Source organism: Melopsittacus undulatus, chromosome 14 (assembly GCF_012275295.1).
Source record: "Melopsittacus undulatus isolate bMelUnd1 chromosome 14, bMelUnd1.mat.Z, whole genome shotgun sequence".
NCBI classification, from domain to species: domain Eukaryota; kingdom Metazoa; phylum Chordata; class Aves; order Psittaciformes; family Psittaculidae; genus Melopsittacus; species Melopsittacus undulatus.
Window position 1 is genome coordinate 3,638,196 of NC_047540.1, and position 17,128 is coordinate 3,655,323.

General features: G+C 57.1%; 2 protein-coding genes across 21 annotated transcripts in view; one reads left to right on the forward strand and one right to left on the reverse strand.

Annotated features, from left to right (window-relative positions):
* Window positions 1-3,803, forward strand: part of EPB41 (erythrocyte membrane protein band 4.1) — an 87,936-nt gene extending 84,133 nt beyond the window's left edge. For all 20 annotated transcript variants that reach the window (XM_034069342.1, XM_034069328.1, XM_034069327.1 and 17 more), the window contains one exon: window positions 458-3,803. The gene's annotated coding sequence lies outside the window, so the exon portion shown is untranslated. The remainder of the gene's footprint in view (window positions 1-457) is intronic.
* Window positions 3,804-7,547: 3,744 nt separating this feature from the next.
* On the reverse strand, window positions 7,548-14,750 carry TMEM200B (transmembrane protein 200B). Its single transcript, XM_034069348.1, has 2 exons — window positions 14,640-14,750; window positions 7,548-9,227 (listed from the first exon to the last, which is right to left on the reverse strand). Exon 2 carries the CDS (start codon window positions 9,199-9,201, stop codon window positions 7,963-7,965), a length of 1,239 nt encoding a protein of 412 aa, XP_033925239.1. The 5' UTR covers window positions 9,202-9,227; window positions 14,640-14,750; the 3' UTR covers window positions 7,548-7,962.
* Between the last annotated feature and the right edge of the window lie 2,378 nt (window positions 14,751-17,128).

Sequence of the window (17,128 nt, forward strand, 5' to 3'; positions counted from 1 at the left end):
CATGATTTTGGGAAAGAGCTGATTGAGAAATCCAGGAGCTCTTCCTGTGCATCGGTGCTGTAAAGCCCATCCTGCCCCACACTGGTGATGTTTGTGTTGCCCAAGTCCGTGCTTGTGTCCTGCATCATCCCAACAAAGATGGGATTTGGGAGGTGGTGCAAGAACAGATGAGCTGAGAAGAGACAGTGTGGTTTGACACACTTGTGGTTGAGCTTTATAACTCTCCAAACCTAAATAAAGACACCACAGGTTTCCTAAGGGATCCTGGACTTGCAGCTCTTAAACTACAGTCCTTTAGGGATGGGAGCAGGGTGTAGTTTGTGCCAGGAGCCTGATGGTGGTTCTCAATCTGCCAGTGATGGTAACTCACTTTCTGCTTTCAGTTCTCTTAATCAGTTCAGGAACAGGTCCCTCTCTGAGCTGGGAGCTCTGACTTCCCATGTTTCCCTCTTTCTAGGAAGTGTTCCTGCCAGACCCAGCACCAAGAAATAGAAACCCAGCAAAACTACCAAGAACCTACCTGGAGCACAAAGACCTCGGATTTCCAAGACTTGACACTCAGAGACATTCATATCATTTAATAGGAGTTGCGCTTTGACATTTTACTTGGGATTTTCCAGCCTCCACTGGATCCCTTTGGATATAGGGTTTGGGGTTTTTTATATATATATATAGTGACAAAAGTATATTGCCATATTTCTAACTGGACTGAATCTTTTTTACAGGTTTTCAGTTTTGCATTCCCTCTCACGTAGAGCCTCTTCCAATACCAACCCACACACAGCTCGCAGGGCTCAAAGGGTCTCTGGTTTAAGTCCTAGTCCCTCCACCTTGTCAGGGATAAAGGAGATAAGCCACATCCATGCGTATTCCCAGTGCGGGATCCATAGACGCCTTCATAAAGCCATGGCTCTTCCTGCTGGGAGAGTCAGTTGAAGAGAAGTCAGACTTTTGTGCAGCGTTTCTGATTGCCTCTTGATTTATTCTTTCTCTTTCTTAGCTCGAGGGAGGTTGAGACTCCACAGCCACATGCAGAGGAGAGGTTGGGTTAGGGTTTCAGGCCCCCAATGTGTGAACACAGTAGGGTTTTGTGGTCTAGCCCATGCCCACATCTCCATAGTTGACTAGATTTTAAGGACTACTGGAAGTTGCTTCGAGTATCTTATACTGTGAATTTTAGAGCTTTAAGAGGACTGTGATAGCATCTCGCCATCCTCCCGTGTGTCTCTGCCGAGTGCTACCCACCTGTTTGTGTTTTCTAGATGCCATTCAATTAAAAAGCCCTTTAGAAGTGTGTGTTTAAGGTGTTTGGGCTCGGGATGCTAGTAAGGTAGGCTTAGGCAGCATTCACAGCAACTGGGGTTTTCAGTGTCATAGTTTTTCACTTGTTTGTGTTCAGGAGTTTTAACTTAGGGGGGTATTTTGTAAGTCATGGGGTGAGTTTTTGCCTCCCCTCACAGTGCTGTTTAAAGCTAAACAAGTTACCCACATACCAGGGCATGTATCCTACTATCATTTCATTTTAAAACCCTGTAGACAATCCTTCTTAGGGCTGCAAGCTGTATTTGGAGAGGCTGAACAAGAAATCTGAAGAGGTTATCAGGTATTTGCTGGTCATGATAGAGCCAAACCAAGTGCTTCCTCCTCCTCTTCCACGCTGGCTTAAGGGTCTGTACTTCATATGGCTTCGTGACCACCTTGCTGGAATGATGTACCAGGGTTGGTATCAGCTTTAGGCTGAGCTTAAAGACCGCTGGGGCATGGCCATGACCAGAAAACATCATTTTGGGGGGGCTGGATGCATTTACCTCCATAGCACTGGGGACTGAGCTCCTGCTGCTGCTTCCTGAGCTTTGTTTGAATCATGCCCTGGTTTCTCCTTCCAGCTTTTAAACTTAAATAAACCCAGGCTTTGTAAAGAGTCTCCCAGACACTTGTGAGCACTTGAGTACACTTTGAGGTTGTGATTTTATATGTATATATATCTCTCTATCTGTCTCTAGTGTGGCACATTGGTAGTTGAGGGCATGGAGTGCTCTGCTGCTGCTCCTCAGGTGAGGATGGGCAGAAGATGGCAATAAAGCAAGCTCTCTGCTGGTTTCAATTCAGATCATGTGTTTCAGGAGCCACTGGCTTCAGCTCAGGCTGGGATGACTTGGTGTTCAGCTGCGGAGAGCCTTCAACTGCCCTGGGCCTACTGTAGCCACTCAGGGTCAGGTGTAATGGGAAGGAAGCTCTCAGTATCCATTGGATGCTGCGCTGAAGAAGCTGGGATCCAGGATTTTGCTTCCTTTGAGCTTTGCTGGTGTGGGTCACCCTCAGCCTCCATCATTCCCATGCTGGTCGCTGCTTCCTGGGGTGCTCTGGATGCATGGTTCCCTCCTGGGATGCTCTGCCTTCCGCTGGGTACCAGCCATCCTGCAATGGGATTGAGGGAATCCTGGGCTCCTGTAGTGTAAGAGATGAAGTCTTCCTATCTATGCCTGAACTGCCCTTTCCTTCCTTACTCTGCAGATCCTTGAACAGGTCTGTGTCCCTGCTACCCCTTGGGTAACACTTGCCTTAAACCCCCATCATGCTGAGCATCCCTCTGGGAACGTCCCTTTGCCACTCAGTCCTTTTCACCCTGCAGCAGCTCCCTGAGGAGTAAGCACACACTGAGGAGCCAATAGGATTTCTGGAGCATTGCCAAAGCCAGTGGGATAAATCCCGTTTGTCCATAGCACTTAAAGACAACAAGTTAGGGAAAGCTGGTGTGAGGCTGAAGCTTGTTCTGGGCTGTCCAGAGCACAGAACACTGAGCAGGGATTTCTAGGGTGAGAAACCTGCTGGCACAGGAGATGGCTCCTTCCCAACAGGATTTGCTCACCGTGGCTTTGGACATCCCTGGTTTAAGGACTCTCAGACTGGAATAACTCCCTTCCAGGTGCCTGGCTCCAGGCTGTTCATTCCCACACTTCCCCCTTCTCAGTTCTTGTTTCTCCTGGAGTACTTTAACCAAGTTCTTGCCTGCTCTGACCCCGATGGGATGTCCCTGCTGACCCACAGCCTCCTCCATGCTGCACCCTGGGCAGGAGCAGCAGCAGCCCAGGAAGAAGATAAAGGAGCAGAAGCAGCTTCTTCCATCCTCTGGTGCTGCCCACACCTCTTCCACCTCCCGTGGGATGGGCGAGTCCTTGGCTCCTGGCTTGCTCTGCCATTTCTAGGGACAAACCAGCTAAGTAAGGTCTATTTATATGACTGTTCCCAGCTCTTCCCACTCCACAAATTCACCCAGAGACTGTCTTGATTGTATAATACACATTATATGGAAGCTATTTATATATGAATGAATGTTTTTATAGAAAGGAAGGCAAGGAGCTCGTGTTCTCCCTCCTCCATTAAACTGGAACGGCGGCTCTGCTTGCCAGATAGCAATCTCTGACCAGCACAGATGTGTTAGCAAAGGCCTGACTGATTCCTGCTTTCAATAAACTGTGGTTTGCTGATGTTCCTGATTGCACCATTCCCGTCGTGTCCCAGCATCCTTGAAACTCGGGAAGAAACACAAGGATTTAGTTGAGCAGATGAAGGAGCTTTGTAACACTGAGGCAATGGAGGTTGTCTAGGCTAGCTGTTTACACTTCTTTCTACCATAGGAACTTTGCAATGGGCAAACCTTTCTAGATCCACTAGTGCTGGAGCTGTTCTTTTGGACTCCCATAGGGAATCAAAGGGACAGTTGCTGTAGCCTTTAGGGCCTCCCAGGTGTTCAGTATTGCTTCTTGTACTGCGTTTTCCAATAAACTCTCCAACAAAACCAGTCCCTGACCCTGGAGCCTTTTTCCCTTCTCCCCCCCCCCCCCCTCCAGGGCTCTCTTCCCAACCTGGCTTCCTGGCAGTTTGCTTTGTCTGACCTAGGCCAGACCCATGGCCCCCGAACCGCATCTGCTGCAGCCTGCAGTGATACCCAGGGCTCCCCCCAGCCCTGGGATGTGTTTTCCTGCACTCCCGGTATTTCAGACCCTCAGTCAGCTCCAGGGGGGCACATGTGGGACCAAGACCCCCAGAAAGAGCCAAAGAGGACCCCAAGAGTCCAGGTTTCCCCTAAAGCATCACCACTTAATGGAAAACCTCCCTTGAAGCTACTGTGTGAGGTTCCTGCCCAGGGGCTGCCTGACCCCGAGCTGGAGCAGGGGAGATGGTGTCCAGCCCATCCTCTTCTGTTTGGTCCATCTCATGGCAGCAGCAGCTTCAGGAGGGACAGGGCTACCCAACAGAAAGCTGATGGGGCAGCTTGACCACCAGCCCCATAGAGAACAAGAGCCAGCTGGAGATGGGGACTGGGGTGGGAAGAGCATCCCTATGGCAGAGGCGGCCCTGGGGCTGGCTGTGGTACCACCCCTGTGCCTCAGTTTCCCCAGCAGACAGAAGGGGAAAGGCTACACTTCCCATGCTGACCCATGGCTATATTCACATACTAAAAGCAACATGAAGTCAAGCTCCATCTCGCTGCCTTTGGCCCCTTTGCTTCCAAGTGTTCAATCTGAACACAAAGAACCGCAGGGATCAAGGCTGGGATCAGTGGGGAGCAGTGGCCGCTGGAGCTGCTGTTCCATAACCTGTCACAGCAGCTTGAATCACATCCAACGTTATTCCTGCAGCCAGCACGGGCTGTGGCAGCCCCAGGCTCCTTGCCTTGTCCAACCCTATTGGGGTCACACCAAGAGATGCTTCAATAACCCTGCCCTGGGGAGCTGAGCCTGCACTGAGCGCACTGGGGATGCTGAGCCACAGCCAGGCAGGACCTGCGGCTCCAAAGGCATCATGTGGGGGGCAAACAACCCAGGAGCAGTTGAATCCATCTGCCCTTGGGCTGCCAGACCCTGCTCAGCCACAGGGATGGGTTGGATTGGGAGCGACCCTAAGGCACATCCAGCTCCAACAGACGACATCCAGGGAGCAGGGGTTGTGGAGGGGTTTGCCTGGCTACAAGGAAGGGAAAACATGGGGCAAACAAACACCATGGCAATGCCGAGACACAAACAAACACAAGGGAAGCCACAGCAAACGTCCCATCACCAGCAGAAGGCAGCAGCTGCCCACAGCTCCCCAGGGCCCAGGCCAGCTCCAGCCCCTGGATCCCACACTGAGGTCTCCATCTTGCGGTCCCATCCTTTGGGAAGCAGCCACAGAAGCCGTTTCCCTTCCTCACCCATACCTGGTCCTTCGGGGGTCTCCATCCCGGACCAGCCGGGGCCGCAGCCTCCATCACCCCCGAGGAGAACGTTCCCATTCGAGCACCAGCTCCTTCCAGCCTGGGCTATTTTTGGGTTGTTCCTCCCGGGCAGGAGCCAATCCTGTTCCCGGTGGATCAGCGCCAGGCCCTGGGGTCAGGGCTGCTCCCAGGGCTCCAGAGGGAATGGCTGCAGGAGCCAGGCAGGCAGCGGGGTCAGCTCCATCCCAAAGCACTGCCCCTGCTATCATGGAGATGGAGAAGGGAGGATGGAGAAGAAAGGAGAAAGGAAGAAGGAAGGAGAAGCAGGAAGGGTGCGGTGGGAGCTGAGGGGCTGAGCACATCAGGTGTGGGGCTGAGCACATCAGGTGTGGGGCTGAGCACATCAGGTGTGGGGCAGGATTGATCATCCCCACCTGTGGCTGATGTGGCCGGAGCTGTTGTGCTCCCAGGGTTGGGGCTGGATCCCTTGCCCTGGGGATGCTGATGTCCCAGCAGGGAACCCGCAGCCCCACCAGCCCTGCCTGTGGTGGCCCTGGGCATGGGGGAGCCACTGGGGGGTCTGCCCCTCCCCACCCACAACACCACAGGCAGAGCTTCCCCCCACTCATTGTGCACATTTTGCCTGGTTTTAGCCCAAATTACAGCTGTCCCATAGCCATGGACCAGCCTCGGGGTCCCTTGGTGATGGAGGGGCAATTGGAATTACCAGGGCCCGTTGCCTTTCCTGCCTCCACCCTTGACCATGGTGGCCCAAGGGATGCCCCGTGGTCTATCCTGCATGTGCCAGCATTGGGGGTAACCCCACTGGTATCCTCTGCTGGTGTTGTGGGTGAAATCCCCCTTCTCTTGGTAGGAATCTCCTCCTGGGGGGGATACACCAGTGGGTGGTAATGGCTGGATTGTTAATCCATAGTGAGACCTCTGGTGCTTCCAGGATGGGAAGAGCTTCACAGCTCTGCACCCAAGGGGGTCAACAAAAGGAACCACACTGGATTAGTTTGCTCTATCTTCTCATCCCAGATCCATTCCCAGCACATCACAGGGACAGTGTGGGGGTGAGAGCATCCGCAGCACCCAGCCATTGAAACCAGCATCCCACAAACACTCCTGAAATCACATCCACGGCAGAGCTGAAGGTGAGGGATGTGCAGAGGATGAGAGCAGAGGTCTCCTCACCCTCCCACATCCAGTAATCCAGCAGCTTCACACTGTGAAATGATCCTTATGGGGCTCAGGAATCCTGCAAAGGAGGATGCTGGGGCAGGAGGAGGATGTTGGGGCCGCCCATGGTGCTGGCAAGAGATGTGGTCCAGACAGGAGATGCTGCAGGCAGGTTCCCCTCTCATACCCATCATTGGGTTGCAGCCGTTTGAGCCCCAGACAATGAAGGGGCAAAATGAAACCAAAAAGCACCAACCCCCCCCTCTCCATCACTGCCCTTGTGGCTGCTCCAGGCCTGGAGAGCTCTGAGATTGTGCAGCCAAATAAAGAGCTCAGGGCTGCTGTTGCTCCCAGTGAATCCACTGGGATGAGGCTGATTCCCAAGGCACAGCTTGGCCCCATCGCTGCTTCCCAGCCCAATGGGACCCCTTCCACTGGAGCAGCTGCTCCAAGCCCCTGTGTCCAACCTGGCCTTGAGCACTGCCAGGGATGGGGCAGCCACAGCTTCTCTGAGCACCCTGTGCCAGCGCCTCAGCACCCTCACAGGGAACAGCTTCTGCCTCAGAGCTCAGCTCAGTCTCCCCTTGGGCAGGTTCAAGCCATTCCCCTTGGCCTGTCCCTACATCCCTTGTCCCAAGCCCCTCTCCAGGTCTCTTCGGGCACCAGGGCAAGCTCTGGTCTGATCAATGAGGGCAGGACCAGGGCTGGTTTCTGGGGATCCCGCCTCGGGGATCACAACACCCAGTGCCAAGGCTGCGTCTTCGGCCTCATTCCATGCAGCTCCTGTTCTGCATCCAGAGGACACCAAATAGCACCACAGCACCCAACAGGGCTTGGCCAAACCAGCACCAAACACTCCCCCTTCCCTCCCTGCCCATCGCATCCCTCCTCCCACATCCCACATCCTTCAACCCCCCCAATCAGCACAAACAATCCCCGTCCCATAGATGGGATTTGGGAACCGCTGCTGCCTGCACCTCCCCTGGGCTCCACTTGCATCCCTGCTCTGCTAAAACCCCTTTAAACCCCGAGCTTCTCACCTCATCCTGCCCATACCCATCACTTACAGAACACCCCTGAGCCTGGGGGGGGGGAGCAGGTCTTGGACACCCTTTGGTACCCACTGCCTGCCCTGAGCACCCCTCCTGCATCACGAGGTGGGACCACATGGCATCAAGGTAATATTTAATAGCCCCATTGGGTTTACGTGCTCTGGTCAAGCAAACCTTCCAGTGGGTTGGGGCTGGGCAAGGGGACAGCCCCTGCCCCAGAGCATCCCCCCCACTCCGGTGCAATAAAGTGCTGCAGGGGCTGGTGGGGCTTCACCCACCCAACGTCCCCATCCTGCAGTTTGGGCTGGGTCTCAAAGCCAGGGCTCCTCTGGAACAGCCACCAGGAAAAGGGTTTTGTAAGGCCAAGGGCATCCACTGGGAAGACATCAAGACTCGCACCCCAGGCGAGTCCTCCTGCAGCAGCAGCAGGTCAAGACCTCCCTCTTGGCACTGCTTGACATCAGCACCTCCGAACCCCCTGGTCTGGGGTCTGTGGTGGGTGCTGGGGACCAAGGTGAGGGGCTGGGGGTGTCAGACCCGTGTTCCCTGCTCCATGCCCACAGCCCAGGAGCTGGGCCGGGGCTCGCTGTGCTCCAGCAGCCGGTCCGAGGACTCTCCGGTGCTCTCCAGCTTGCTGTAACCCACCAGGCTGACGTGGTCCAGCCGCGGCCAGCTCCGGTTCTTACGGTCCTTGATGGGGGCCACCAGCAGCACCCCAGGCTGGCCCAGGTCCAGGGACTTGGAGTGCCCTGGGCTGTGGAGCTGCACATCAGGGCCCAGCTCCATCACCACCGGCTCCGCGCCTCCATCCACATTGATGATGATGTGGCCACCACCAGGGTCATGGCCATGGGGCGCGATGCTGCTGCCAGGCTGGGAGAGCTGTGGGGCTCCGTGCTGGGGCTCTGCAGGGCCCCCTCGTGCTGCTGCATCCAAGAGGCAGTTGTTGAGCTTGATGACAGGCAGTGCCAAGGCACCGACAGCCGAGCACAGGAGGGACTCGGCCCCTCTGTGGTGGGACAAGCCCAGGTTGGCCTCGGTGGAGGCACCGGAGCGGAGGCTGAGCAGGGAGGCAGCGGGAGATGCCACCGGGCGCTGCAGGAACTCGGCCGTGGTCTGGAGCCTGTTGGAGCCATAGCAGTTGGACCACTTGGTGCCGGTGCCAGGGCAGGGCTGGCCCGAGAGGTCCACACGGTAACAGCCCTCCACACACTCAGCGTTGGCCTTGGGCACGGGCCGGGTGTCCCCGCGCTGGCAGTGCCCGTCCTCGAGGCCGGTGCCCTCGGGCAGAGCCGTCACCATGGAGCAGAGCCCCTTCTGCATGAGCCTGCGGGTCTCCATGTCCCTGTTCTCGTACAACATGGTGTTGGCGCAGATGAAGATGAAGAGCCCGATGCCCATGATGACAGGGCCGATCAGCTTGAGCTTCTCACTGTGGGGCACGTGGCGCGCGGCCGACACCTCCCTCCTCATGTCCCCCGTGATGTTGGTGGCACCGGCAGCCCCAGCCCCACGGTGGGGCCAGTATCCCACCACAGCGATGGTCATGCCCACCAGCACCACCGAGATGCCCACCATGACAAAGGCTCCCGATGGTGACCGCATGCGGAGCTGCCCCTTCACCGGTGCCTCCGTCGGGGACTTGCGGCGCCGCAGACGGTGCCCCCGGCGCCGCGGTGGGGCAGGGGGTACCGGGGGCACCGGGGACCTCGTGCCCACCGGCTCCGGCTCCCGCATGGGCCCGTTGCTCTCGGTGCTCTCTGCGGTCATCGTGTCCGGCCCGGCCGCTCCTCCTGCTGGGGGGGGAGAGAGAGGGGAAGAGGCATCAGTGGGGATCTGTGTGCCCAGGGTGATGGGAGAATGGGGAGGATGTGGACATGGGGAGCATGGGGATGGTGGGAATATGGGGACATAAGAGGGACATAAAATACATCACTGTGGGGAAAGGGAAAGGGAAAGAAAGGAAAGAAAAAAGGGAAGGAAAGGGAAAAGGAAAAGGAAAAGGAAAAGGAAAAGGAAAAGGAAAAGGAAAAGGAAAAGGAAAAGGAAAAGGAAAAGGAAAAGGAAAAGGAAAAGGAAAAGGAAAAGGAAAAGGAAAAGGAAAAGGAAAAGAAAAGAAAAGAAAAGAAAAGAAAAGAAAAGAAAAGAAAAGAAAAGAAAAGAAAAGAAAAGAAAAGAAAAGAAAAGAAAAGAAAAGAAAAGAAAAGAAAAGAAAAGAAAAGAAAAGAAAAGAAAAGAAAGAAAAGGAAGTTTCCCACTGGCTGCAGAAACGGAGGCAGGTCTGGGTGTGAAACCCCAAGCCCAGGCTCTGTCAGAGCTGCACCAGCTCCCATTTCCTCCCCTTGCTACCCGAGCACCCCCTGAACACCAAACCCAAGGTGCCACCACCTTGAGCCACCAGTGAATCCCAGCCCCACCAGCCCCACACCAGTCAGCATCCACACTGAGAGCAGATGCACCTTCCTCAACCTGCTTCACGCACAGGGCCCTTCCCAGTGCACAGCAGGGCTCATCCAGGGTGCTCAGCACCACTCCTGATCCAGTGCCTTGTGTCCTGGATGAGCAAGGCAGGGAAGCATCAGCTGGGCTGGCTCTGTGGTGCACAGGGTAAGTGGTGCCCCATGGTACAGGGAGGCTAAACCACACTCTGGGCACATCCCAGCCCGAAAACGTCTCTAGCAGCAGATGGATAACCCTGTGTTGACAGGAAGCTGTGTCCCTGCTGCCCCTGCTGCCCACAGCAATGGGGCTGTGCAGTGGGAATGCTCCCAAATGGGAATGCTGCAGGGTGGCCCCCGGCCAAGGGATGCTGCAGGAGGGGGCTTGCAGCAGAAGAGCATCAGGAGAGCACAGAACCCGGTGGCATCGACACTCAGCAATGAAGAGCCAGCAACTAAACCCAAGCAGAACCATCCCTGTTGGAGGGGGGAGACTGCTCTCATTTCATTCCCTGGGATGAATGAAGCCCCAGGAGCCAGCAACCAGCATCAGCGATGGCAGCAAAACAAGACACGAAGGTTTTTTATCCCCAGCCTTAATCATCTTAAGGTGTTATTAGCACCAGAGGGAAGGAATTAAAGATATGAGTTCCAGGATGACAGCTTGTTCCTGGCACCAGGCGCTCAAGCTGTGACAATTTGAATAAGGGAGATAGAAAGGAGGAAGGGAAATAAAGTCCCAGACAACCCAACCCAACTGCTGAGGGGGCTGGGAAAGCTCCCTGGGAACCAGCATCCTGCGTGGCCAAGGGGGAAGCAATGACCCCAAAGCAATGGGCACCTTCCATAGGGAAAGGAGGGTTAGAATGGTTCCGTGTTAAAAGGGGATCAACCAGGAGCAGAAACACATCCCAAAGACTGGGGGGTCTTTGCCTCCAAATGCGCTGGTTTAGGTCATGTCTCCACTTTCCCTCATTGCCATCTTAGATCCGGGTCCAGCCAGGACCCTGCATTGGTGCTCTCTGGGATGCTGCTCCCATGCTTTTAACTGGATACAACCCGGGATCAAACTGTGGGAGCGGGTGCAGCAGGACAGGAGGGTCCCACATCCACAGGGTCTGAATAACCCCATTCCCTCCCTCCTCTTCTTGACACGGGGGTGTCAAGATAGGGGAATCTCCCATTCCCCTATCACTCCTCGTGCCCCCAGCACCTCTCCCCTCACTTCCCACTGTGCTGTGGAGCTGTGCTCGGGATCTCTGGGTTGTTCCCAGAGTTCAAACCCATTATTTTTATTAATAGAATCCCCAAGGTTATGTAAGCTCTTTGGGGAAAAAAAAGGAAAACAAAATGAGCCAAATCCCAACGTTTCCACCCAGTTCTGTGCCGCCTGCACTCGCACCAAGGGATTAATTCAGCACAGGAGCAGCGGTGCTGGATGCAGCACCGGGGCCCATGGGTCCCAACAACCCTGGTGGGGACAGGAGGTGACTCAGGGGCCACCCCCTTGCAATCCATGGCTCCTGACACCTCCGGTTTCAAGGTTTCTGTTCCCAATGGGAATGCCGGTGTAGGGATGGGAATGCTGGTAGAGAGCGAGCCGAGGGCTGCTCCGCTGCCAGGTTCGGAGTTAAGCTCCCAATCCCTGCAATAAGCCTGGCATTAAAATAAGCCCAAACATTTCCCTAATCCCCCCCATCATGAAGGCATCTTCCTGGCTCCATCCTCCTGCCCAACCCCTTCCTGCCGCCTTCACAGGCTGATGCTCCTAAAATCTGACACTAAATCCCAACGCATCCAAGAGCAGCAGAGCTGGGATGGGGTAAAGCTGAGCCTGGGAAGGGGCCCGGCTGCTGCCACAGCCGGTGTGAGCCTGCAGCCTGCCACAGGGCACCAAAACAGCAGGTTTGACCTCAAAACCTCCAGGATGAGGGTCTCACACCTGGAAAAGGCTTTGGCATGGGATAGATTCCAGCATCCTGGCAGGGTTTAAACCCCAGCATCTCCATCCTGCCCTGCTCCAGGATCCCATGCTGGGGGTCTCCACCATCACCTTGGGAAGCTGGCACGAGGAGCAGCTCAGGCTGCACTCCCAGCAATGCCTGAGGAATGGAAGCACCTCCTTTTCCCTCTTCTTCACCCCAAATCTTGCAGCTTTGAAGCCGTTCTCCCGAGTTGGGAATGAGCTGATTTTGATGTTTCCCCCTTGGCTACACCCAGGAGGTGTTCAGAGAGAAGAAAGGAGATAAAAGCTGTTGGGAATCCTTCTGGATCTCTTCCAGCAGATCCCAGCTCCCACCAGCAGCTCCCAGTCTGCAGGGGTGAAACCTCCCTTGCTGTGACCCAGCATGAGCATGTTCCCAGTGCGGTGACAGATCTTGGACACCCGTTATCAACCAGAATCACTTGTTATCATGGTGCAGGATGGATTAGCCCCATTCCCAGCAGGAATCACCTTCTGGTTCTGGGCTGGGGGGGTCTCACAGCAGGTTTTAACTGGGCTCGGGGTGTATCTTCCCTTTGCTGCAGCACAGGAGACCCCTCTGCCTGTAAGCCAAAGGTGATGGCTCCTCACTCTGAACATCCCTTGTTTCATTCCAGCCCTTGGTTTCCCCAAGGAAAGGTCGGGATGGGCAAGGTGCTAACACACCACTAAACACTTGGTGATGGAGGCATCACCTCCACACCAGGCCAAGCTGCGGAGAAGCATCTTCGATCCCCGTCTTCAGGTCACACATCCCACACTGGAGCCAAGGGGCCAACACTGTCTCCTGGAATGGATCCAGGGCAGTGGGATCCAGAGCAAGACGGTGCTGGTTTGGGGACACGGAGGGATCTGTCCCTTTGGTCTCCACCCAGTGATGGGGCGAGATGGTCCCGATGGGGATGCAGGAATGGGCAGGAGCGAGCAGAGCCCCCAGCTCCATTCACCTTGACCTCCCCAATATCCTCACTGCTCCCAGAACAGGGCCATGTGCCAAGCTCCTCCCCAGCCTCCGGCACATGGGAACATCCAGCTGGTGACTCATGGCACCAGCTCCAGGTTGGCTCCGCTCACCAGACTCATCCCTAACGCTGGTCACCCAGGGCATGGAGATCAGGCAGTTGGATGGATCCTACAGAGTCACAGCCCTGGAGCAAGGGATCATCATCCCAGCTGCCTCTGACGGGCCCATTGTTTAAGGAGACAATGGAAATGCCACAGATCTTGTGTTTCTCCCCCCCAGCTGATGCTGAAACCAGGCCATCTGCATTGCTCAACGCGTCCTGATAGGAACCACATGGAAATCATTAATAAATCCAAATTCAAGATATTGCAGGCATCTAAATTTAAATGGAGAGAGGATTTCTAACGGCTCAGAGGAGGAGGGGGAGGAGTGGGAAGCTCGGGAGGGATTTCCTGGGAGAATTCCTGCCTCCGGGAAGCAGTGCAGGGTGCAGCGCACCCAGGGATGGAGGCTGCAGCCAAGCACCTTGCAAACCTGGTCCAAAGGAAAGGAAGGAAAAGCTGCAGGTTGGGATTTCCAGGGAATTAGGACCAAACTCTGCCCGAATTTGGCACCTTCCCCACTGCTCCTTTGAGAGATCCCTGCCAGAACAGCAGGAGGAGGGATTCCGGAGGGGGGGCAGCCAAGTCCTGCCTGCTCCCAGGCCTGGCCCAAGCTACCCGGTGGGTACAAGCACACATAAACCCACCCCAGGGACCCGCATCCCTGCACACGATGAAGTTCCCAGCTGGGATTACTTTTGCCTCCATCATCTCCCGTTCATTCCCACCTACAGGAATCAAACCCAGCCTGGGAGTGAGATGGGAGCCACGGGCTCTCCCCCTCAGTCAAGCTGAGCCCCTTGTGCCAAAAGGCCGTTCCCATCCCAAACTCCAGGAGCTGCTGGGAGGATTTCCACCCAGTTCTCTGGAGTGTCCACATCAAACCCAGTGTGGGGATCAGCAGCACGACCCCCTCCTCATCCCAACCCTCTGTGAAGAGACCGCATGGAACAAGGTGAGCTTTAACCAGCCCAAACCATTCCAGGACTCGGGGAACTGCCAACAGCACTGGGATGTGTCTGGAGCAGCCGTGTTCTGGCCATGCAAGGGTGCGTGTGCACCCATCCGTGAGCACGCGTGTCAGTGTGTGCATGGCAGTGCGGCTGCACACGTGTCCCCGCAGGGGCTTGGTGGCTGTAGGAGCGTGTCTGTGTGTGCCGGGTGCCCACGGGTGCTCTGAGTGCGTGGGTTCCCAGTGCCCGTGGGTGCTCCATACCCATGGGTGCCCCGTGCCCATCTGTACCCCGGATCTGTGCGCTCCCAGTGCCCGCGGGTGCCCCGTTTCCATGAGTGCCCAGCGCCCGTGGGTGCCCCATGTTCATGGGTGCTCCGTGCCCACGGGTACCCCATATCCACGGGTGCTCCGTGCCCACGGGTACCCCATGTCCATGGGTGCCCAATGCTCGTGGGTACCCCATGTCCATGGGTGCTCCGTGCCCACGGGTACCCCATGTCCATGGGTGCCCAATGCCCGTGGGTACCCCATGTCCATGGGTGCTCCGTGCCCACGGGTACCCCATGTCCATGGGTGCTCCGTGCCCACGGGTACCCCATGTCCATGGGCGCTCCGTGCCCGTGTGTGCCCCAGCTCCGCACGCTCCCGCTGCCCGCGGGTGCCCCGTGTGTTCCCTTCACGGCCTCATTCCCCCGGACCCGCCGCGAGTCTGTCCGGACGCCGCCGTGTCCGTGAGTCCCGGACCCCCCCCCGGCCCCGCACTCACCGGACGCCTCCGAGCCGAGCGCCTGCGGCCGGGGCCGCTCCCCGGGGGGGAACGGGCGTTGGGCTCCGCCGCGGCCGGGGCCATGGAGCGGGGGGGGGGGCCCGCGCGGCTCCTCCTGCCCTCCCCGTTCGCCGCCGTCTGGGAGGGGGGGGGGGGCTGCGGGTTCCGCCCGGCCCCGGGTCCCCGCCCCGACCGGCCCCGGCCGCGAGCCCGCGGGGGGCGGAGCTTAGGGGGGGGGGAACCGGGACCACCCCGGAGGGGCCGTGGGAAAGTTGGGGCAGGGGCGGGCGGGGGGACCCCGCGGACCGGAGGAGAGGTCCGGGAGGCACCAGCGGAGCAGGGGCTGAGACTGACGGAGGCAAGGGAAGAGCTCCACGAGAGCCACAACAGCCCCTAAGCCACAGCGCTGCGGCCCCAGCCCTGCATCCACATCCATGCATCCACATCTCCATCCCCGGGTCCCCACATCCCCATCACTTCATCCCCATCCCTTCATCCCCATCCCCATCCCTGTGTCCCAATTCCCCCATCCCCACTGAGCAGCCAGCAGCATCCCACAGCTGTAACCACCACAGGCACACCGCGAGGCACTGGAACAACCGATCCCAGCTTTCACAAACGTAATCCCTGCCCCAACACCCCAACCCCACACACTGCTGAGGAGATTCGACCTCTTTACACCCGGGGCCACTGATGTTCTGCAGGCAGAAGCTGATTATCAGCCTTTAGTTAACAACGCACCGCGCTCCCATTCCCCCTTCCCCATGACATCAAACCAAACCCATGCTGCCCCCACAGAGACACAAGACACAACCCTGCCGTGCCCTGCATGACTTAGCCACCAGCACCCCATGGTCCAAAAGCAGATGCAGAGCCCAGGCATGAGGCTCTGTGGCTGAGTGCTGCCAAGGAAAGGGGTTCAAGGATAAAGCTCAGAAATGGGGCGCAGGATGAGCCCGGTTCCTCACCTGGCTCTGGCCCATGAGCATCATCCGGTGAGTCGAGGATGAGAGGAATAAAATCCCCACTTCTGGGTGATGCTGTGGAGATGCTGCTCTGGGTCCTTCCCCACCCTCTGCCAGGCTGTTCAAGTGGTGTTTGGGAAACTTTGGAGCTGCTGCTCAGAAGAGAAGGCTCCTGAAGGGGAGACCTGAGAGCAGCTCCAGTGCCTAAAGGGGCTGCAGGAAACCTGGAGAGGGGCTTGGGACAAGGGATGTAGGGACAGGCCAAGGGGAATGGCTTGAACCTGCCCGAGGGGAGACTGAGCTGAGCTCTGAGGCAGAAGCTGTTCCCTGTGAGGGTGCTGAGGCGCTGGCACAGGGTGCCCAGAGAAGCTGTGGCTGCCCCATCCCTGGCAGTGCTCAAGGCCAGGTTGGACACAGGGGCTTGGAGCAGCTGCTCCAGTGTAAGGGGTCCCTGCCCGTGGCAGGGGTTGGAGCTGGAGGAGCTTTAAGGTCCCTTCCGTTCTGTGATTCCATGATTCTGGACTTCTGGGGAAGGGTGAGGGGTTACAGCTGCATGCCCGTGGTGCCAGCTCCACCGCTGCCCTGGAGCGATGCCTCCCTCACCCTTGGCCATCCAGGCAAGCTGAACAAACCCAGCTGATTGGGGGGGGGGGATTATGATGCTGTTTGACTTTGGCTTTTCACACTGCTCAGTGCCACGTTCCAGGCCTCCCCTTGCTGCCGGAGGCCATCTGGGCACTCCACATCCAGGAGAAATCAATGCTTTTGAGCAAAACCTGATTCCCATTCAGGGGCTGTACCTGTGCCAGGCGGAGCCGGCCAAAGAGCCGGAGGGGGAGCAGCGGGATGTCAGGAGCAAGGGTCAGTGCTGCCGGCAGCAGGAGCTGGCAGAGGTGCTCAGATACTGCCCATCCCTGCACAGGAGCCTGCTCGGAAGCAGCTTTCCAAGTGCAGGTCTCCCCATAGGTCTACCAGGAACGTGTGGGAAGATGATGGAGGAGGGCACAGGGATGAGGGCAGCTGCCTGCAGGGGTTGAAGCTGGACCATGCAGGGGATGAGGTGGAGGAGGAGCTCAGCCTGGTGCTTTCCTTCAGTGCCCAGCTCATGGAAGGGAGATGGATGCTGCTGTTGCCCACGTCCTTGCAGCCTGTGGGACCATCTCTGGAGGAGCAGAGGAAAGGACCCACTTGGGACAAAAGTGATGGCAGGGAGAGAAAGGAAAGGTCCCAGAGAGGGGGCTCTGGAGCAGAACTCCTGGTAGGACGGGAGATGTGCAGGACTATAGGCTCTGAGCACCCTCCCCAGTGCTCTGGGTATGCAGCTCTCCAGACACGTCTTGGACGGAGAGGAACAGCAGCAAACAATGCAGCAATGGGAGAGAAAAACCCAACCTCATTCCAGCTGGGAACTGCTCTTGGGTTTGGGAGAGGGAAGGGACCCGAACCCGCTTCGAGCTCCGGTTGATCCTGGTGGAGCCCGGGCAGGAGGAGCCGTGCGGAGGGAGGCAGGAGGAGCGGAGAGGG